Source organism: Quercus robur, chromosome 2 (assembly GCF_932294415.1).
Source record: "Quercus robur chromosome 2, dhQueRobu3.1, whole genome shotgun sequence".
In the NCBI taxonomy this organism is placed as follows: Eukaryota; Viridiplantae; Streptophyta; class Magnoliopsida; order Fagales; family Fagaceae; genus Quercus; species Quercus robur.
Genome location: NC_065535.1, coordinates 84,673,242 through 84,697,077, shown reverse-complemented (window position 1 = coordinate 84,697,077; position 23,836 = coordinate 84,673,242). Strand labels below are relative to the sequence as shown.

Below are 23,836 nucleotides of genomic sequence, written 5' to 3'. Positions count from 1 at the left end.
ATTTTTATAGGAACATGGGGTAGTTTTGGTTGTGTACATGGGCAGTGGGAAGTTTATAGAACAAGGATAGGTTTTTTGTTTTTAATTTTTGTTAATTCATTTTTAATGTTTTAAGATAAGGATAAGTTAATTAAATTGGTAGTATTTTTGAAAATTAAAAAAGACAATAACTAACTTTCTGAATCATTTTAATATATAGAGATTAATTCATTTTAGTTTAAAAATTAAATAGAAAAAAAGTTCAAAGATTAAAATAAAATAAAAAGCTATCTTCGAAAATTCCCAATCTCACTGTTCATTTCCAGATTTCCTCCTCATCGCGGTACCAATCTTAAACCGCACATAGATTAGAGGGTGTTTGGATTGATAAAAATTGAGTTATATAACTCAGTTTTCATCTCCCAAAACTCAAAAAAGGTGGGACCTATGGAAACTCATCTTGTATGGACAAATTTTTTAGTTAAGTTTCCATAACTCAAAACTCAAAAATTTAAGAGGGCTTGTGACAGTGTGTGGTCAAATCAGTTTAAGCGAGACCATTGGGCACATTCATTGCTCTTTCTTTGTTTAATTTTTTTGTTCTTTTCAGATACGCACAACAGCTTTCTCTTCTTCACCAAAACGACAATAAGTCATGATCTTAGAACCAAAATCAATTTCGGGGCAGCATCCATGCTGGTTCTTATTCGAATATTATGTCTATGAGTAGCACATGTTAATGAGAAAGCAAAAATGGATGGTACACTTTATAATCTTGAATAATTATCAACATCTATCCTTGATTTTCTTGGTTTTCTTCCCTTTAACATCCTTATGCCTTTAGGTGCCTATATCATCTAAACAGTTTGAAAAAGTATAAGGGCACCAATGAGATTGAATCTTAGCGCGATTCAAGATTAACATTGGCGGTGTGAAAGAAATCTAGAACGAATGATGAGATTGAGGATTTTTGGGAATTGACTGTTTAGGTTTTAATCTTTTTCTTTTTAATTATATTTGCTATATAGTTTTTAATAACTAATGTGGCATTTGCAATGTCATTAAAAAAATGCCACATCTTTGTTCCGTTAGACACATAGACAATGAAATTAACAAAAGTTAATAGAAGCTCATTTTTTACATCTGGAGGTCAACCTACCAATTAAACTGCTTGGTATAATTTTTGTCAAAATTTTTCGTTCTCATCTCCAAAAAGTTAAAAATTAAAAATTAAAAAAACAGCAAAAATATTTTGAGACCTAAAGGTCGGAGAAATGTGGTGCTGTTTTGTTTCAAATGTCATGCTGGAGCGAAGAACCTTGATACCCAATTAATATATACAATATTTTAAAACAAAATATTAACCTAAGATGAAACGAAAATCTTGTAAAAGGTTAATTTTTTTCCCAAAGAACTTTAATCATAGAGCAATAGAAGAATAGAAAGAAAGAAGAATGTAAAACTGTGTATTTTGTATTCAAGTAGAGCATAGAAAGAAAGAATGGGAGATTAAAAAATAGTTCGGTATTGCATTTTCATAGGGGGCAAGGATTTGCTGCAAACTAAGTTGCAGCAACTCCTACAAAATGCACACGTGTCAAATAGCCATTTAGTGAAAAATTCAATCTTGATAAGAAAGTTTTCATTTAAATATAAGTCTGGACAGGTGTCTATATGAGGCATTGACACGTGTATTTTTGTAGGAGTTGCTATAACTTAGTTTGCAGCAAATCCTTACCCTTTCATTGGAAGCATTCTTCATCAACAATGCAGCAAAACCATGGTTAAAAGTCTCAACAAAAAGCTGCATGAAAGTATTTCAATGTTGTGTTGTGTCGTGGCTGCTTTACCTAGAAAGTTTAAATACAGGAGAACAATAACTGATTCTTTTGATAGCAAAGTTCAAGATGTAGATGTCTCACTCACCACCTGTTGATACTTGTCACAGTAAGGCATTCATTTGCAATAATAAAGTTGAAAAATAGTACACAACTGAACACATTCAAGAATGAAGAAAAATAAACAAGAGAAAGAAAAGGCAATGTCAAAATGAAATTTTCGCTTCTGCAGCTGAAGAAAACACAATTTGATTTATAAAAGACAACTATCAAACACAATTTGATTTATAAAAAGACAACTATCAAACACAATTTGATTTATAAAAGAAAACTATCGGATATCAATCAAGGCACTTTCTTTGCACTCTTGAGGTAGTCTGCCCTTATTGACCACAGCTGTTCTCCCACTGATTTCATGTCTGGCCGATCAACTCGAACAGGTGCTGCACACAGGAATGCCAAAGAAAACATTTTCATAAGTACTTCTGCATCCACTACTTCCTCCATCAAAGGATCCACCAATTCCCCCACACTTCCTTCATCGTACTTCTTGAAGGCCTGCACAATATCAAATTTGCTTGACCTGAGAGCTTATATACTGGATGGAAGGGTTTAATGAGCAACAAGGAAACCCAAAAAAAAAAAAAAAAACTTTGATACACTGCATTGATTCATTGATTGTACAACCATGCAGGTGTTAGGAGTTGCAATTATGAACAAACCCATTGGATAATTGTTGCAATTATGCATCCCTCTTAACTTTCTTTAACAGTGGCACCATCTAGATAATCACTGGCTATAGCCTATAAAGATCTACAAATGAGGTCTCTGAATTTGCCCCACTCGGGGTGGAAATTACTAATGTCATTGACACAATTTAGACTTTCAATTCAGGTTTGCACCAAGATAGAATTATTATTCCCTAATCATAAGGACAAAACACACACCCAAACATGGCTGCAATAGTCTTCTTGTATATAGGAAAGTTCTTATATCTATACTAGAGAATCACATATTAACCATAGTCTTCTTGTATATAGGAAAGTTTTTATATCCATACTAGAGAATCACATATCAACCGTGGAATAACATTATAATAGGATAATAATAAATAATAATAAAAAAATCAAACTATTTAACGAGTAGAATTAGCTGGGTAGGAGTCAGGAACCTTGTCACATCCATGGACAGCCTAATTTACAGCTTTTAGTTACATCCAAAGCATCAAAAAATTATTCAATACTCTAGGAGCAATGCTCCATCCTCTCACAAGAATGGTGGGTCACACTATTAATTTAGTTTTTTTTTTTTAGAATCTATTAATTTAGTTAGTAGGATTCACTATTATTTGAGTGGAATGACTAATGAGCATTACTCCAGAAGTACTAAATAATTATTCCAAAACACTTGCTATGAATACCAAAATTAATACTATTTTAAATTTGAATTTCCACTTATGTAATTTTATTATGATCGAGGATTATGTGGGATTAGGGTTTAATCATTTTCCTTGTTGGACATAGGCAAGAGAGTGATAAGGAAGATCTGGAAGAACTAGTCTACATGCCTAACATTGATGACATTCGGGACAAAGATGAAGAGTGCAAGGGAGAGACCTTAACCTAGGTTGCATTCAAACTTTACCACCTCAAGTTGAACTCCCTAAAGTTCTTAAGAATAGTCTTGATACATCTAACGTGAGATGAGGTTGAATTCAGGATAGTACAACCAAAAGAGGCGATAGTGAAAAAGGGCCCAAGCATTTTACGCCTGAAAGGGTTTAAGAGGGCAATGAGCGACGATTCAATTTCCACTTGAAATCAAACCTAGGAAGCCTTTAGATCTTCTCCCACTTTCAACAGATGTTATAGTATTTGGGACAATAAGAATGATACAAACCCATGGGTAGAACTCACCCTTGAAAACTGGCTTGCAAGAGAAGGGAGCCCAAGAGTTTATATACTCATGGTTAAGCTTGTGCTTAAGCCACGTGGGACACTTGGATCATAACAACCTCAAGCAAGTGATGATCCATAGTAGATTAAGTCATGGCATTTACCGTAGGAGATTAAGTCATGGTTCCAATTAGGCCCGAACATTTTCCCTACAACTTCGTTAGGCAATTGCAAGCTTGTAGTGTTGAACCACACAAAGTGTTGAATTGGGTAGGACTAGATGCATATGCTAATGATTTTCATTTGATTACAAAAGTAGCTCCACCTTTAATATTGAGGATCTAGTTGCTTATAAAGGTCCAGAAAATATCTCATTTGATACTTCAATGAGCTTTCCCATGATCCCATTACAAACCCTATTACTCATCCAACACCACCAAACCTTTTGCCAATACGTAAAAAACATATTAATGTCATTTTGGATGAGCATCCTGTTTCTAATAGGGGTGGAGGAGTTTAGTGCCACTTAATTCATTGGAAGGGCAGACCAGAGTTAGCTTGGACCTGTATCACCAGAGGAGCTATTGCAATTACACAATCTTCTAGGTACTAGCCAGAGGTATACTCTCAAGTGATAATCTCTCATCAATACAAGCCATTGTTATTTTTAAGAGAATTTCCTCATTTCGATCTGATCTGGAATCCTCTCTTTCCTCGTATCTCTACTTATTTTAGCTATACTCATTTTATGAACATGTTGCTTCTTAACAGCCCTACGTTTAGTACCATAAAATTTTCCCTTTTAACTTAATAGGTATTCTATGATGACACAATACTCCTAATGCGTTTCTCCACTTCATCCACACTACTCTACATAGAAATCCTTTGTCCCATATTTAGTGTTCCACCAATTGCAGTATATCATGTGCTTGATTTTTTTTTTTTTTTTTTTTTTTTTTACATTTTAAACTTTGGCTACTTTATAAGGAAAGAAAAAAAAATGATATAAGACAAGTTATGATTAGTGGAGAATAAAAGGGAACATCCAAAATGGGATAGAGGATTTTATTCCCCTAATCTTATCCTCATTATTTGGGATTATGTTTATGGTTTGATTATTTTACTTGTTAATTTTCTTGGAAACCTATTTATAAAGGGCTCCAGTAAAATGTAAGGGACACATAATGTGATGAAGGGAATTTGATGTTGGAATTTTCCAATAGCAAGGTACTAATTCCTGGCATGAAAATTTTCACTCCTCCGGGAGGAGTCACAACAACTGTGGGTTCCACCATGTGTCCCACATTGGCATCCACACTTGTGAGAGGGGGGAGGACTCCTCCTGTAGGAGTAAATAATTTGTCATTCCTGGCAACCTACATGTCCTGCTTAGTGCTAATTCCAAGCAACTAGGTATTGATTCCTAGGTATATCTTTCCTTTTCTATTTCCTCTCCCAAATTCCTTTTGAACTTGTCATGTATCAGCACCTAGCCCATATCAGACGCAAATTGGTGTTTACCCAGCATGATTCAGCCCAAGTGACAGGCCTACCAAGAATAACTTGAAACATTTCATCTAATTGTGGCCTCAGCAAAGGAGGTTTCTGATAGATGTAAACTTATAATCCATCAAATTGGTGTATTGTTGCATTTGTACCTCAAATGTTAGCCCCCCCCCCCCCCCCCCCACCCCACAAAAAAAAAAAAAAAAATCAAAGTAATGGAAAATAAGCTTACCCATCGAAGTGTCACCCGCTGTTCAGGAGGTCTCTTCAACTCCACAGGACGACGGCCTGACAGAATCTCTATAAGTAAAATCCCAAATGAGTAAACATCACTCTTGGGGGTGAGTTGATAGGTCTTCATGTATTCAGGGTCTAGGTAACCCACTGTCCCTTTCACTTTGGTAGAAATGTGTGTTTGATCAGTATCTAATGGACCAAGCCTTGCAAATCCGAAATCGGCCACCTTGGCTCTCATGCTCTCTGTCAGAAGAATGTTGGATGACTTCACATCTCGATGGATGATTTGCTTCTCTGTAGCAAGATGAACAAAAATTTAGACATCAATTAGATTTGCAACAAAGAAATGACACATGCTGTAAGAAGTTTATGTGGCAAGAAATCATTAAAATGTGAAATGGCATCCCAAATATTTTGGGTGTTAGATATTGTCTCAAATTTCTAATTTGATTTGGTTTAGATTTTCTTGGCATGGAAGTAAAGGTTTTTCCTTGGTGAAGAATGAAAGTTCTTTATTGAAGTATAAATTGGGTATTCCTTGTCCATCAAGGAATAGAATTGCTGCAATGAGTTTGGTGGCATTTGCCCAAGGGTCCTACCACATGGTTAGAGGAGAAGATCCTAGAAGAACATCGAGTTTTGTCACTTTGAAGAGTAGTTTGAGTGTTTGTCAATTAGGTGTGAGAGAGTTATTAGGTATATTAGGGCTTTGGGATGGCGTGAGCCTATGTGTGTGTGAGGTTTTTGAGTTAGTTTATGTTTGTTTTGTGCAAGTATGTAAGATTGTGAGTTTGGTGGTTTGTAAGGTTTGGTTGAAAGTGGTTGTAATCCATATTGTTGATAATGGATTTTGGTCAGTGTTGCACATGGCATAGGCTTTGAGTTGGACGAACCACATTAACTATTGTTGTATTGTATGATTGTTTTTATTTCTTATTCGTGTCAATGCACTTACACTAGCTCTAAATCACAAAAATGGGCTCATGGTAAAAAGAATGTGTTATGGAGAGGCTGTTATCAGGACACACACACACACACAAAAGACCAAGTTTGCAAGAAGAAGAAAGGAACATTTTTTAAGTCACATGAAGTTTCCCATGGTCAGAATCTCAAACATGAACCAATGACTGTCTTCATTACCTATAGAAACCACTGGGCACCGCTATGTGAAAATCATGGTCAGTCTAGTACTTAACCATGCAAACTGATAGATATAGACTGTTTCAGCCTTCCTAATTATCAAAATCACTCTAAACTGACGATTGATAATTTGCAAAAAAGGAAGGTGTGGATTTTGGATTGGTGCTACATGTGCAAGAGTAATGGTGAATTGGTTGACCATCTCTTCCTTCACTATCCCGTTGCTATGGATCTATGGACTATGGTTTTGGGTTTATTTGGAGTATCTTGGGTTATGCCACATACTGTTTTGGGGCTGTTAGGGTGTTGGCGAGGCAGCTTTGGTCGTCATTGAAATGGTTATATATGGTCCATCGTTCCTCATGGCTTAATGTGGTGTCTTTGGAGGGAGAGAAATAGTCGTTGTTTTGAAGATATTGAGAGATCTATTCCGGACCTCAAGCTATTCATTTTTAGAACTTTGTTGGATTGGTTGTTTGCTTTGCAAAACCAATCATTCCCTTCTTTTATTGATTTCCTAGATTCTTGCAATTTTTGTTTTTGATTTGTTGTCCCCTTGTACACTCCCTATGTACTAGGGTGTTTCCTTTTTGATATCAATATATCTTATTACTTATCAAAAAAAAAAAAATCACTCTAAACTGAGAAGTGTATCTGAAGTCTATGCCAAAGGAATTCTGTAAAATTTAGCTTATTTGTTCAGAAAATGAAGGAGGAGCAAGGAAGATTTAGGAAGATATTGCAACATTCCAACCCAACTCAGTTGTAACATTGCAAATTTGATTCCTGCCCCCTCAAAGCCAAATAAATAAATGAAGGACTGTTCCTCGGATTGGTCTTCAGAATTACAAGGATCCATGAAACAAGCAAACTGAATGGAAAGTTTGTCACCTGCATATAGATGGAGATAAGTTAGGCCATGAGCAACATCAATGGCAATTTCAAGTCGCTGATTGAAATCCAGGATTCTTCCACGTTGACCTGCCAGTAATAGCAACAACATAGTTAGCACCATTATTCTCATCAGAATTAAGATTTTTTTTCTTGTGATTAAGTAAGCTTACCATCTAAATGTTCTCTCAAAGTACCATTTGGCACATACTCTATGATGATAAGGCGTTCATTTCCTTGATCAATATAACCTAGCAATTTCACTAGATTCCGGTGATCAATTTTGGCCAGAAGTTCAACTTCACTAGAGAATTCAGTCTGCAGATTCTCAAAGAGTTCCTATGCAATCATGTCATGTGTACAAAGAAAATGCGTCAGAATTGTAAATTGAAAAATTTCATGGAATGAGAGATATGAGAAGATAACTGAAATTCCTTTTAAGAATTTTTTCATTATAAAGGCAACTTAAGCTTAAAATGACTTGAAAACTTATAAATTATATAAACATTGTAAAATAAAAGTCCTATTTTTCCACCACTTACGCAGAGCCTCTTTTAGTTTGGAAATCTTTGAACTACGTCATAAACCTACAAGTTTATCATGTTTTGTTCCTATTAGACCCAATGTGAACAGTACATCACTCTCTTTTGTTGGCCATTAGGCACTACTTCTATACATAAAGCTTGCACCAGTGTTCTGGTTGGAACCATTTGTCCATTCCAGCCCGCCCAACAGAATACCTAAAAACTTGCGCCTGGCCCCTTCTTTGATGAAAATAAAACAAGAAACACAGTTGGTTTCTTATTAGGTAAAAGACTAATCATCTACACAAAAAAACTAGCTTTTAATGGTCTAATTTGCTTGAGAGAGCAAGTTGCATCTTAGTCTAATAATATTGAATGCCATTAATCTGTCAAGTTGAAAAGAGTTGCTGAATGCAGAAATGATCCCTCTAGATGATGTTTCCTTTGCTTATCCTTCATTTACTTTTAGGTGAGAATTCCTTATCCTTTTTTTTTTTAATTTCCAAAGAACATATTTTGCAGAAAGCAACCCATTTCTAATCAAAAGGTGGCTGTATGTTTCTTGATCTGAATGTTCTATCACATTAAATGCCATTACCCACAACGTAAATTCTACTGACTAAATGGTAGAGATGATATTGCATAAGTAGTATATTCAGCATCATTTAAGGAACCAGTACTACCTTCTTCGCTCGCTTTATCGCAACCATGTTGCCGTTTTCTAGCTGTGCCTTGTAGACAGTTCCAAAGCCTCCTTCACCTATTCGTAGTGATGGTGAGAAATTGCTGGTTGCTTTCGAAAGCTGGCTCAAAGTGAGTTGTAATGATCCAATTCCTTTGAGTTTAGGTGAAATTGAGAATCTAGAAGGACTAGGTGGTATTGGCATCCGATGTGGACTGGCTGGAATCTTTTCAGGAGCCGGATTCGCATCACAAGAAGAAGCTGAATCTACTGCAAGAACAAAATTAATCACTTGTGAAGTATAGCATTAGAAAGAAAACAAATGAAATCAAGAAAATTTCATCTAATTAAGCCAGAAAAGATTTAACATTGGGGAGAATAATACCATAATTGCAAAACACTGTAAATAGTAAAAATGTAAAACACTCACTTTTAGTCATCATATTATTAAATTCATAGAATTGGGGAAGCTTAGCTATAACAGTTCATAGTATTTTAAAGTCATAGATGGCAAGATTCAGAATAGAAAATTGTACTCACTTGAGTGTGGATCCTTAGAAAGAACAGCGTGGGAAGTTGGTTTCTTTCTCCTCTGAAAGCAGGCACAGAGGAAAACACAACACAAAACCAAAGCTCCAGTTGTTGCCATGCCAGCTACTTTTGGGGTTGACATATGATGCTGGTCATGGGATTTCGACTTCTCTTTTAAATTTCTTTGAAAAAGTTTTCTTCCTGCCTTAAAGACCAAACCATCTACAAAAGCAGTAACACTTAAGAAAGATTCGAAGACTGGTACTATAAATTCTGACTATGCTGAATAAAGGTAAACTTTTTACTAATATTTGTACAAACCAGAAACTAGAGCAAACACTTTACATTGGCACATACCTAATGAAAGGTCCACTTCACAGTGATTACTTCCAAGGTACCCGTCGAATATGCAACCACTTGCATGATAAAATTGGAGGGCTTCACAGAACAGATCTTCGTTGACCGCATCCCCATTAATGTAAAACAGTTCATGACCATTAGAATTTGAATATGTTATGCTATCAGTACCACAAACCTTTGACTGGACAAATTCAGAGGCAAAGATTCTTGGCAGTTGCACCAACAGCAACAGACTTAACACAATGATATCCATTCTCAACAAAAGAATGAACTTAATTTCCATGTTTGAGAGCTAAATGATAATGCAAGCATCTCTATATTCTGCTAATCACCACCAAGCAAAGCCAGAAAAGGAGATGCACAAACAGAACCTTAAAATACTCAGCCAGTATGCTTCAAATCAAATGAACCAAAGCCTTATTGTAGTTGAACCGGATAGGAAGAGGGCTGGAAATGCAAAGCCCTCTACTCTAATCTTTCGAGTTTAAGAATTCAATTGCTCAAATATTTCGGACTATCATCATGAAAGTCGATCTTACAAATTAGCGAGAACCACATAATCTAATTCAAGAAAAAGCACAATGCTCCAATACCCAGTGCGTCAAATTGACAAAGGAGAAAAACACCTCACAGGGAGTTGAACCAAATAGCAATATAGTTGAAACCGATATAAAAGGAACTCACAAACAAGTTAATGTCTTCAAAGTGCTTTATCCATGTAGATTCAAGTTCAATTACTTTCCAAGTGCTCTATAAATGTAAGCTCAATTTTTGGCACTACCCCTCAACACTCAATCAAAGCCTTCACTACTCAGTTCACCAAATCCCAACCCCAAGAACTGAAAGAAGCCAAATTTCTCAAAATCAAACTAAATTGACTAAAACCCCAACTCACCAAAACCGGAAATGAAACAAACCCATATCACAAAACACCTAAATATAGCAATACTAAGTTGAAAAGTACAAGGTTCAACTGGTGATACCTTTGAAAGACTTCCAATGACTTAAGCCACACGATACTACTAAGCTACATGTAAGAGAATCAAACCTGAAAAGAAGGAAGCCTAGGCTAGGCTGTGACAAAACTGGGGTTTGGATATTGGATTCGATTGCTCTCAGTATCAAAAGGCAATCATCATAAATAGAAAGAAAAGTCCGGCCAAAGTCGAGGAGGAAGATGTTGGAATCTGACGTAAACCATGGCCGTCTATATAAGTCTATTTTCTCTCTCTGTCTCTCTCTTTGTATATACGCGCAATATAATAAGCAAACCGTAGTGTTGGACAATGTTGACCGTTGGGAAACTATCACATAGGCGTTTTGGTCATTTGCTTTACCGTTCACATGTGAGCTTTTCTAAAGTATGGTCATTTCTTATGTATGCAATGATGATACATAGCACGTAAGTTTCTTTCACGTAAAGATCTTGACCCTTTTTTTTTTTTGATGAGATAAAGATCTTGACCGTTGATACATATACATTAGCATTACAGTATATTATATAATTTATCTATGATCTTACCTTTGGATTCTTGTTACCCTTATTTGTAAAAATTCATGCAAAATAATCATTAGCTCAACTGACATCTTTTAGTATTTTCATTATAGGTGTTTAAAAACATCTGCTTACTTTATTTAGCAAAAAATTTATGAAAGATTGATTTAGTGATTTTCAAGACCTAATGAGATCCATAAAGTTTTAAGTTTAAAACTCTTAGCCTGTAGTTCAGAGTTACCCTTAAGAAATTTTTCTATATACGTGGGACAAGAAAACTACACACATTTAAAGAAATAATCAAGTATTTAAAGAGCTTTAAATAACAAAAATGTGAGACTTAGGCCCGTTTGGATTGAGAAATGAGAGAGAGAGTAAAGTAGAGTTGGCTGAAATTGTAGTGTTATTCCTGCTGGATTGAGCTTTTAATTTTTTAGGGATGACGGTTGGAGATGGTTTTGGTAGCTATTGATTATATTGGCTATGTTAGTTGTAGTTTTTTTTTTTTTTTTTGGCTTTTGGATCAAATGGGTATTACTATCTTTATGACACGTGGATTGTTGAGAATGGATAGCGCAGTGAGGAGTTTTTATGATATACACACCATATAATATACCCCCTGAAGTTGCTTGATATGGTGTAAAATGTTATCGCGTGGTTGAATAATTGAACATGTTCAAGGAAGAAACCAAATAGGCTTAATTAGATTAATTAATTTATTAAATACTAATCGTTTGTTGAAGTGCAGTAGTCACCATTTATTTAATTATCCATACTCCATGATTTCCTTTTGCTCTTATATGGTTGATCAGCCATCCGCTTTTTGTGATAAAGACTATTGAACCCACACAAAAAAAGAAAAAAAGGACAAGATATTTAGGGTAAAAAAGAATGAAAAAGAAAAAGGAGAACAGATAATTGCATCATGACACCATAAAAAAGCAAGACCTTCAATGTTTCTTTTTGCTAGAAAAATGACCTCCTTTATGAAAATGGAATTAAGGAGGCTAGTACATTGATTTGTACAACATTCCGAAAGGTCCTGTCCCTGTTGCCAAACGTTAACGGTTGTCACTAGTCATATGCAAATAAGGATTAAGGTATATAATTAGAATTTTTTTTTCCCTTTAGTATAAAAGACCACATGAATGAATACCTTTCAAAAAAAAAAACCACATGAATATTAGACCATTGATAGTAGAGATGAATGGCCACATTTGGTGGGACCAGTCACACAAACAAATAGGTACGTCATATGTGAAAGGAGGGTGTATTTCATGCATTAGATACACATATTCTCCTCCAATATCATATGGATCTTATAATAGTGTATGAAGCATGTGGAGTTCACATATTATGAAGAAAAAAAAAAAAGATAATGTACTCTAATTCATGAGATGATTATTAGTACGACAGAAACATGCCATAGAGTGAGTAAGGTGCTTTGGGTATTAGAAGGCTATGCTGCTCTTTTGTGGTGCATGCTTGCAAGAGTTGGTTGAAGTTGTAGGTTGTGTGTTTGTTGTGAATATCATGTGCAGTGTATGTGATGTGGCAACCTTGCATGGGCTTCTCCATGGGCATGTTGATGAGCAGTGGTTGGGTTGCTTGTGTGCAAGGCAAGGCTAGGCTACTTAAGAAGGCAGCATGCTAATTTATGTGAAAAAATGAGTTCGAGTTATGACTTGCTTGGCAAAGAATGGTTGGGTTGCATATGGGTGGTGATGTTGTGGGGGATGTGCAGCCAAGTCTAAAAGGTGGTAGACACCTGCCAAGCCCTCCAATTGGCGTATATGGACCAAGACTGACTGTTAGGTGTTGGTGATGTCAATAACATGTAACTGTGTATTATTATGTATATCTAAGTAATAGTCACTAATAGCTATTTCTTACATGTTTAATTAAAGATGTTAAAAGGTGGTAGACATGAGCCAAGCCTCCAATTGTTGTGCACGAATCAAGACTGAGTGTTAGGCATTGGTGGTGTCGACATCATGTAATTGTGTATTATTATGCGTATTATTATGCGTATCTAAGTAATTGCCACTGATAGTTATTTCCTACATGTTTACTTAAACACATTGGTGGTATCTTAATCAAGCTTCCCATCCTTTGGTATGTATATATATGTTCAATTTATGCAATTTGAATAATCTATTTCAAATTTGTATTGCATGATTAGAACAATATCCTTCTTAGGGGAGTCATTACAAAGATATGGATAGGTGTATTAGTGGAGGCTAGTCAACTCAACCAAGTGGGTTTGGATGCCTAATACCTTCCAAGCTCGTATCCTAACTTTGAACTCATATTTGATTATGTTAGACCTTTTACAAGGGTCCAAAAATTTGTTCTCAAACCTAAATTGGGTGGCGACTCCCTTCTTTTCCTTAGCCTTTAATTAGTGGTATACTCTTAAATTCATGTGTAGGATGGCTTTTCATCGAGTTGCACCTAAGATTAGCCAATCACACGGCACGCCTAACCCAGACATACCAATAGCCTGCAATAACATAGGTCACTTGAAGCCCAATCCATACCTTTAAACCCGAGTACCAAATTCAACTAAGCCTAGATTGCAACCCCATGCATGGAAAGAACTATCCTATATGTGGAAGATATAGGATGGGTTAGAGAACTTAGAGACATGACAATGATAGTGAGTGAGAAAAACTAATGCTTGGATTGAGAGTCTACGCGAAAATGAATGTCTTTACCATCTGATAATTACGCTCTGTTTGTTTCGCTGGAAAACTATCTATATAGATAGTTTTTCATATTTTCCAGTGTTTGGTAGCACAAAAAAAAATTAGTCAGCAAAAAATTATCTTTAGTCAATGGAAAACTCTAATAAAAATAAGGCTTATTTTCTATTGGATGTTTTCCAAATTTTTTTTTGGGAAAACAATCTCTCTCTCACGCATCACATCTCCTATAAATATTATCTTTTTCTTTATCCTCTATAGCTGCGGGAAACATAACTTATTTTGGCGCCGACTCTCTCTCACAGTCTCACAGTAAGCTCTCTTAGTTTTCTCCCTTCTCTTTGCTTTTTCTCTCCTCTCATATTCTCATCGTCTCTCCCCCTCTGGTCTCTCCTCTTTTTGCAAATCTCTCTCTATCTATCTCTCACAGTCAACAACTCTTCCTTGCACTGGTAATATTTCATTCCTCTCTACCAAAACCCCAATTCTATAGTTTGCTTTCTGTGTCACTAATGATATATATATAGTAATTTAATGTTTTTATAAGATAAGTTTCTTGATTTCAATTACAGTATTCCCATGTTCGACATTTTTCGATATTAAATTTTATAACCTTTGGCATTTGTTGTGGGGCAGGGGGTAGTTTGAGTTGAAAATTTGTATGAGAACAAATAGACTACAATTTAGGTGTTTTATATGATTTTTGATGTTTGTGTCTAATGATTTCGACAGTCAAGCATGTGGGCATGCTCAAACATCCATAATTCTAATTGATAAACTCAATAGATATTTTTTTAACATTATGAAGAAAGTTTGCTATTGAAGATTGTGCCGGATTTTGAGTTTGAATTTATGTACAATCTTACACACTTATGGGCAAACTTTTGCTTTGATCTAGTGATTATTGTTATTTACTTGGTACATTTCAAAGTAGATACGTTTTTTCTGCACACCAAATTCATGATTGGTTTACGGCTTATTATTTGTAATAAAAATTTATAGAGAATTTCGGTTGTGCATTCTGTTTTCCATGATACAATTTGAGAGTGTAAGTGCCATGCTCAATCATGACAGGAAGATAAGAAAGTTATCTGCTACAAAGGTGTCGGATGGTAAAACTTAAGCACTTCTTGCCACTATGCGTATTTCTATTCACTTGGTATTGATGCTTAGAGTTCCAAAGCCACAAAAATTGTAGTGGTATAGCTGCAATGAGATAGTTTTCCAAAAAAAAAAAAAAAATGAGATAGTTTTCCAAAAAATGTTTGTACATACCAAACACTAGAAAACATTCTCAAACTCATTTTCAAGGTCGTTACCAAACACTGGAAAATGAGATAGTTTTCCAAATAATGTTCTCTGGAAAATGACCAATTTTCCAGAAAACATTAATACTGAAACAAATAAAGCGTTAGCAAGTGTAAAAAGAAAGAAGGAAAAGAATGGTGAGAGAGAGACAGAGAGAGAATTTTTTTTGTTTTTTGAGTTAGAGAATTGTTATATTTACTTATATGTATTTTTTAAATGAATTGATAATTTTAATTGGACCATGTGTCATAATTTTAGACTTCATTGGCACACTAATAGACAAAATGACGACATTGCAAATGATTTCAAACTTTAGATACTAAAATCAATAATTTTAATTTCAAGAATCAAAATCAAATTACCACAAACTTCAAGGATGCAATTTACATTACAATTTTTTTTTCCTCTCCCTGCAATAAGGTGAAGGACTTTGTCCTATCATAGGAGCAACAAATGTGCCACCAAAACAACATGCTATTGGCAAGAATTAATGTAAGTCGAGATACTTTTACAATTTTATATGATAAAATGAAATTCAAGTATCAAGAGCCTTATAGCTTAATTAATTGGTATTTTTCATATTTCTAATAGAGACTTCAAGAACTTAAATCCCACATTTCCATTGTAACTATCAAATTACTGAAATTCAGTGTTATTTTCATAACATAATTTGTTCCAAAGGAATGTAATAAAAATGTGACACATTTTAGTTTGGAAATGAAGTTATAAGACTAAATGGTTTTTTGTTTTTGCAATTTACGATTACTTATCACATACATTAAATTTCCTTTTAAACCCAAACTTCTATGATTTGATCCATCATAGATATACAAAACAAAAGTCATCATCTTTAATATTTGAAAAAGGAAAACAATTTATTTCCGTAAACTATTAGCTTAATTTCCAACTCTCGTGAAAAGACATTTGAATTAAAAAGAACAATTGGTTTGATTAGAAACAACATAAAATGGAAGACCATTTGATTGGAAAAGCTGATGTTGACTTTTATCTTAATTCTTTACTGGTAACTAGTAAGTAGTGATTCCACGAGGCATGTTTTCACACCAAATAATATTAATTCTTTGCTCTCAGTGGTACCACTAGGCTTGTATTAGGTAGCAAAAAACAAGGCATGAATCCACACACCTAATTGTCATTTTATTTATGATTCGAAGTTAAAAAAGATGGTGGGAAGACTTGTGAATTCAGAATGGTCTATGGTGTGAAATGTGAATTAATGGACAGCATAACGTGTTGGAAGTTGTTATGAGCGTGTTTGAAGTTTTTTTAGAAAGCGTGTTGGAAGTATTTATATATATATATATATATATATAAATACATATATATGGGTCAAGGAACAAGGCCCACTGGTGGGTCCAACTCTGATGTGTCCCTTCTTTGAAGCCTAATTCTAGACTTTTAAGTGCCACAGCCCATTTTAGTGTTGCTCTTGTGGGTAGATTTGGATCAATTGTGGGCTAAAGTTAACACTAGCTGGGCCTGTTCTGGGTTGGCTTTGCCCCAACTCTTTTTTTGTTTTTTTTAAAGGAAATTTCTTCCATTTAAAAGTACTAAACAAATGTGGGCTAAACCTTTTTTTTTTTTGGGGGATCAAATGTGGGCTAAACTCTTTTTTTGATGTTTCTTGCGGATTTGTAAAATCACTGATTCACATAATTATTGGGTTCGACAGTGTTTTATGTATTGGATCCGATAAGATGCTATCATTTGTCTAAAAATTGCTAGTACCTTGTATATTGGACTTGATAAGATGCTGCTATTTGTCCAAAAATTTTCACATGACAACGTCCCAGTGAGTTCGGTGCACACAACACACTGGACCTAAGCTTTTCCCAAATTATTATAGCCACTCAAAATTCACTGTACAACCAATGTACTAAAAAAGTTCAAACTTTTCATATTCTAATGTTATCAATTTTGTCAATTCCACTATTATCTACTTTTTTTTTTTTTTTTTTTTTTTTTTGCTTAGAAAAAGATAGGGCCTGGATTCATCTGGCTTGTTGCTAACTTGTGTGAGTGGTGATGGGTTTTCACGTGATTGTAAGGACCACATGGTTTTTCATTCTAACACTTTATCCAAATCCAATTGCCTCGACCGACCTAATATGTGGCTAAATTTTGGGAGATAGAAGAAGCCAATTTAGAATTCTGGTTTATGAACCTCAAAGTCTTTATATTAAACAGGCAATTTCAAGCTAAAGATCTACCATATGAAAAGACAAATATATTCTACACCAAACGGATAAAGTAGTTCTTTATTGTTATCATTGTGGATTTACTAAATGAGTGATGTTAAAGGTGCTCCTTTGAATTAAAAATAATGATAATAAAGAAATTATTTATTACGTTGTTAACATCACATCAATCACACGTATATTATTTTGTTTGTAATAAGAGAAGCTCGTCTTGCATATACTAAGTTTTTTTTTTTTTTTTTTTTTTTTTTTTTTTTAAATAGTCTGTTTATAACTTTAACCAAAAAACTATAAAAGTTAGACTCTTTTATAGTTATATTCTAATTATATAATTTATTATAAAACCGATTTAAAACACAAATATTACTATTTTCGTGTGTATTCTAATAAGTATTACTGCTTACTAAAAAAAAAATATGGGATGTTTATCCTACATTGGTTGTGTGTATTTAGGGTTCGCTGTTTATAACTTCAGTCTACAACTACAAAAGTTAGACTATTTTGTAGTTGTACTCTGGTTATGTAATGTATTATAAATTCGGTTTAAAATACTAATATTACTATTTTCGTATGTGTTCTAATAAGTATTATTGTTTACTATAAAAAAAAGTTTTTTTAGGTCTTTGTTAGTTTTGACTATGCATATTGTTTTGTCAATAGTTGCAGTGATTTATGGTATTATCTTTTTTTGACATGGTTTTCGAAATTGAGGTATCACATATTCGTAAGAATGGAAATCATGCAGCACTTTTGTTAGCAAAACACATTCAAGGTATTGAGCATTAAGTTACTTGGATTGAAGAGAGCCCTTCTTTTTTTTCTTTTTTTCTTTTTTTTTTTAATTCAGATGAAGAGAGCCCTTATTTCTTAGAACATACTCTTTCAAATGATGTAATTTCTTTTAGTTATTTTTAATGAAGTTCAAGTTTCTTATAAAAAATATATATATCTTTCCCAATAAATAAAATCGGAAAATCCCATTCTTTAAAATATATATATATATATATAACTCCATTTATTCAATCTTTTTTTCCTTAATCTTGCCAAAATCTTAAAATATTGTAGCCAAATTTGAGCCCAATTTTGTTTGTACATAAAACCAGTGGAGACCATATATTTGAACGACATACAAAAAGTTGTATGGCAAAACTTTGCAAGGCAAGGCTAGGTAAGTAAAGCTTGAGAAGTTAATCATGGCAATTAAAGAAGGAAAATATTGGATACTTCTTTTTTGCTGAGAAAAAATATTGGATACTTATAACATTCTCATCAAAGATTTCAAAAAATTTAGCATTTAGCATCTCAAAAACCTACTTTATCAATTTTAACAATTCACTTTCCAATACCCCCAACATCAAAGATTTTATATTTTTTACTAATTCATTAATATATATATATATATATATTTTTTTTTTTTTTTTTTTATTCTCATTCTCATCTCTTTCACTACCAACAAACCCACTGCCATTGTCAATACCCACTGCCACCACCGCCCACAGCCACAACCACCACCACCACTGCTAACACCCAAAGGCACCACTACCAACAAGTCCATCCCTTCTTCAACTTTGTAGCACGCCCCCACACACATGAAAACAAACCATCAGATTCTTATTCCTTGGTCCTCCCATGGAAGACCCGAATCTTCGTCTCCGCCCTTTTCGCTGTCATCGACGCTTTCCGCCGATCTAACGGCACTGTCAACTGTCGTATCCTCTCTCTCCTCAATGTCAAAGTAAGCCCGAATCCCAACCTCGTGAAAGGCGTCAAATCTTCAGACATCATGGTCGACCCTTCTCGCTGAACCCACCAAATCAAAACCCAATCCCAAAACCAAACCAAATCAAATCAAGACCCAAAATCAAATCAAACTCACCTCGATCTGAACCCAACACAAAACTGCAGCTAAAACCCACCCCAACCTATCCGAATGACCACCATCCTAGCAGCCCAGCCTCTCCAGTCTCAACCCCAGCCAAGAACACCGACCATGCTGACTCAAGAATGACGCATCAAGAACGCCAACTCAATTCGATTTGAACACAAACACAAGCTTGGGTTTTTGGGTTCGGCCATAGAGAGAAGAGAAGAGTTTGGGTTAAGGGAGAACCAACAGAGGAGAAGAGCTTGCATGTGAGAAAGAGAGAGGGCACATGTGGAGATTAAAATATAATATTTGGGTTTGACACTCAGCTACCGTGTGTTACTAGAGATAGCAATGCACTATAGCTAGGTGTCAAAAAATTTAGCATTTGGCTTCTTTGATGGAGCATGATTTTTTGTACTTGGAGCTATAAAAATAGCATATCAGAGCATTTAGCATCTTTGATAAAAATGTTCTTAAGATTACAACTTATCTTCCAAAACATCTATCTAGGAAATATTATAATTAATGGAGATAGAGATGTATCTACTATCTACTGCCTTGAAAAAAAAAAAAATATATATATATATATATATATATATATATACAGGGTGGGTTGGTTCACTAAATTTGATTTATTTTTATTTTTTTGTCAAACTAAAAAAAAATTATTAAAAGGGTATTTTTAAAAAAAAAATATATATATTGTTGGACTATATTATTTTCTTATACCTTCTAGAGTTGCAAATTTTTAGAATGGTCAAAAGGACGAAAACCAATATCTATCCAACTATAAAATATTTGAATTGATTTATTTTATTTTATTTTTATATTTTAAAATTACACATTAGAGATGACTTATTTATGAATCAACTAGTAAATAATATCCAATTAACCTGAAATTAGATAATAATAACGAGAACTTATAATTCAAAAATGAATGTTCTAAAACATTAAGCCAATAATAAGTTATTGGATGGTTTATATTAACAAATAATTATATTAGATATAACTTGAAGTTAATCTCTATAAATGAATAAATATATTTTCCCTTCAGAAAATGATTTCCCATTCACCAAACCACATTTTGAATGGTTCTTCACACTTTTGAAGAAGCAACTGATTTTGTTGAGGAATATAATTCTAAAGAGTTTTCTTGCTTAATTTTCTCAGGAATTTAATTCATTTTGTCATTTGAAAATACCCACTTTTATTTCATTGTGAAAATGAAAATAACCACATTTAATTCCGTCACTTGCTTTTGTGTGCGTATGGGGATTGGATTTTCTGGGGTTTCACTTTTCGCTATTTTCAGAACCAGGTTATTGTTAAGTTTATAGTTATACTACAGATTTTACCATAAACACAAATGAAAGACAAAAAAAATATTTTGGAAAATACTAGTTCTACGTGATAGTTTCAATTTGGTAAGGTAATAAATTTCTGTCACGATATTTACATTTTACAAATCAATTGAACTTGGTTCTTGAGAGAAAATAAAGTTGCAGAAAATGAAATGTAATGGAAAATGAAATACAATTTTCTTTTACATGGAAAGCCTCCATGTTTGGAGGAAGAAAACTAGTCTAATATTCCACTATTATTTTTTTAAATGGTTACAATGAAATATTGTAATGGAGAAAGAGGGGAGAGGAGAAATAATAATGGAGAAAAGACAGAAGAAAAAGGTGGGAGAGGCTTCCACCGTAGCAAGAGAGAGATGGCTCATTAATTCCCCTTTCTTCCTTGAGTCATTCATTCTTTAATAGTGATGGAGGTAAGCATGTGTCACTTTCCTATCGTGTAAGGTGTTGTATTCCCACTTGAAAATAAGAAATTAAAAAAAAAAAAAAAAAATGCACGAATACCGGAATATATGTAGAGTATACTATTAGCAAATAATTATAAGCATTGGAGTTGGGCATTTAGGTGAATATAGCCAAATCCAAGTGGCTTAACTCTTTAGTTTTGTCTTTTAAAATTTGAGTAATTAATCAATTTATGTCTATGTTGTCACTTGTCATTTCCTTTTTTTCATTGTGGGATCCTCATCAAATCACTTCATTGTCCCCAGACCTGTTGCGTTACTGATTCCTCTCTCCATTTCTTCATAATAAAATTTTGGAACTCACATTTTTCTATTATATAATTTATATCAATAAAAAATAATATCATATTTGTTTGTGGGAATAATTTTTTTTTTTTTTTTTTTTAATGTAAACCTCTCTCTCTCTCTCTCTCTCTCTCGATATCATCATTCGTCATTACAAAGATACCTCTGCATTAAAATAAACAAGACTCCCTCAAATATAATAATGTAGTAGTGGTTAGTGCTATGGAGTCTTAAGTCTAACGTGACCCATTAGACATTTGACATGTATCGATCGGTTGGGTTTAGTCAATTAGCGTGTCAATGCCCATTTTGACATTTATTTATGTATTTGTGTAAGCATTGTTGTAGTGGACACTTTGAGAATTACCTGTCTTCGTAGATGAAAATCTCATGAGATACAATTACAAATATCATTACTATCTCTTGTTAAAACATAAGAGAAGAAGGTAAAAGCAAGAGAAGGGGCTAGAGAGAGAGAGAGAGAGAGAGAGAGAGAGAGAGGGGAATTTATTTCATTATGTATCTTATTGCTCTCCTAGATTAAAAAACGTACCCCATTGCCTTTTGCTTGATTTGAGGGAACACATGATTAATTGAAGTACTAGTTGGTAGTGGCTTCAAAATCTTATGTTCTTTTTTCCTATAAAAAAAATATATATATTATGTTCTTTTTGAAACACTTTTAACTCTTATTTACTTCACTTAATTAACAAGCAAACCCACAAAAATAAAAATTCAAATATATATTGTGGTGGGAAAAAGACTAATAGGCCCATTTGAATATTTATACTGGGCCAGGGGCCTAGTCCACGGAAGAACCCCTCCTCGGTCATGGAAAAATCCTCATCGGATGGATATAGTCGAAGGTAAAAGAGGTAACAGACCATCAATGGTGAAACTCCAGACTGTTCCACAGGGCAGTGAAAGCACGAAAGTGGAGAAAGACGACAGATAGAACGAAAGCGTACAAGGGAAGGTAGCCTTTATTGTATTCAGTGCCTTGTGCTTGACACAGCCATACTTCTCTGTCCTTACAACCACTCCCAACAACTGGAGGTAGGGGCGGATGGGACAAGTACCTGCCTTGGGGACCCCAAACAGGTGGAGGAAAACGACTATAAAAGGAGAGTAAAGAGAAACAAATAAGGGGGGGAATGGATCCCCAACACACCGGAAGCACCAGAAAAAGCTCCTTGGATTCAGCCGAGGACTAATTCTCCCTGTTAAATTTGGCACCATGGGAAATACCTTGATGATCATCATTCACATGCCAAAGCCCAATTCTAGTAACCCACTCTCTACAAATTTATTGTTCAGGACTCCTTGGGCTGGAACCACATAATTGTTGGGCCCGAACCCCGAATCGTGACCCTACATATATATATATATATATAACAAAATATTAAAATAATAATAATAATTTGATAGTATTGAGTTAAGGGTATTTGAAATCTAGATATCTTTAATAGAAGCATCAAGATGTGTCAACTGAGTTACAAAACTCTTGGCATATGACATTATTTGCATTCCTCCTATGATGCCTTGTATTATATGGATTGGATTGGATAAGTGTTTGTTATAAGGACGTGTGATGAATCCCACATTAAACCTTTACTTGGTTGAACTATGCTTTATACATAATTGCAAGGAGCCTGGGCTATCATTTAGTTAGTCATTTTGGAGAACAAGCATAAAGGTGGCTAACACTTTTCTTGGATTGTTACAAAGAGTATAAGAGCAAATTTGTAATGCTATGTGGCTCAGGGGCATTGCATCACAACGTGTGACCTGAAGAGAAAATCAAGAATTTAACTGCACGGATATTGTAATACCTTAGATTATGTGTATTGGATTAAGTAAGTGTGTGTTATGCAAGCGTGTATTGAGTCCTAGATTGAATATTTACTAGGTCTAATTGAACCTAATAAGTGATTACAAAAACTCTAAATTACAACTTAATTATTTCTTTTGACATATAAATCTATATGTGTAGCACTTTCTTCAAGTTGTTACACCTTAACTAGCACCTCTTCATCTCACTTTTTTTTTTTTTTCAATTTTTGTCTACAATTATTGTGGTTGTATTTCTCAACATGAACAAAAAATCTATGTTATATACTTGTGTTTGCAATGTTTATTGAGATTTGTTGTGATTGTAAAAAGAGTTGTGAAATTTTTGTGTATGTAACATTATTTTTTTTTATATTGAAAAATGTTAAAGTTACAAATTATTTTATAAACTATTGATGTGGTGAGTAGTTATTAATAAATAAATAAAAATGATGTTAATAATCAATTATTTATAAAGATATTATAAAATAGTTATTAATAAATAAATAAAAATGATGTTAGGAATCAACCATTTATAAAGATATTTAATGACTTAAGCTTTCCTCTTTGATATTTTTATCCCTCTAAGAAGTTGACCAAACTGTCCCATGAAGAGCGCAAAATAAGGGTTCTCTATTTATTTTTTAATATTTTATTTGGGTTATAAAAAATGGAAATCTCAAAAAGCCAAAAGGCAAACAGATCTAGGTGTCACATGA

At 34.0% G+C, this 23,836-nt stretch overlaps 1 protein-coding gene across 2 annotated transcripts; it reads right to left on the bottom strand.

Moving 5' to 3' along the window:
- Window positions 1–1,843: 1,843 nt before the first annotated feature.
- Window positions 1,844–10,847, bottom strand: LOC126715470 (calmodulin-binding receptor-like cytoplasmic kinase 3). 2 transcript variants are annotated; one of them, XM_050416071.1, is made up of 8 exons: window positions 9,581–10,847; window positions 9,233–9,445; window positions 8,694–8,962; window positions 7,660–7,825; window positions 7,487–7,576; window positions 5,451–5,749; window positions 2,150–2,375; window positions 1,844–2,116 (listed from the first exon to the last, which is right to left on the bottom strand). In XM_050416071.1, the coding sequence occupies exons 1-7, from the start codon at window positions 9,864–9,866 to the stop codon at window positions 2,163–2,165; spliced, it is 1,536 nt and encodes a 511-aa protein (XP_050272028.1). In that variant the 5' UTR covers window positions 9,867–10,847; the 3' UTR covers window positions 1,844–2,116; window positions 2,150–2,162. The 2 variants fall into 2 exon arrangements, with proteins under 2 accessions (XP_050272028.1, XP_050272027.1); XM_050416070.1 differs by having other exon boundaries at window positions 1,844–2,375; window positions 9,581–10,846.
- Between the last annotated feature and the right edge of the window lie 12,989 nt (window positions 10,848–23,836).

Excerpts from the sequence above, each read along its gene's own strand:
- LOC126715470 (XM_050416071.1), bottom strand. The coding sequence starts at position 9,866 with ATGGAAATTAAGTTCATTCTTTTGTTGAGAATGGATATCATTGTGTTA. Across the intron at positions 7,826-8,693 it reads CGATAAAGCGAGCGAAGAAG|GAACTCTTTGAGAATCTGCA; the intron begins GTAGTACTGGTT and ends ATGATTGCATAG. Across the intron at positions 7,577-7,659 it reads TTTGAGAGAACATTTAGATG|GTCAACGTGGAAGAATCCTG; the intron begins GTAAGCTTACTT and ends TATTACTGGCAG.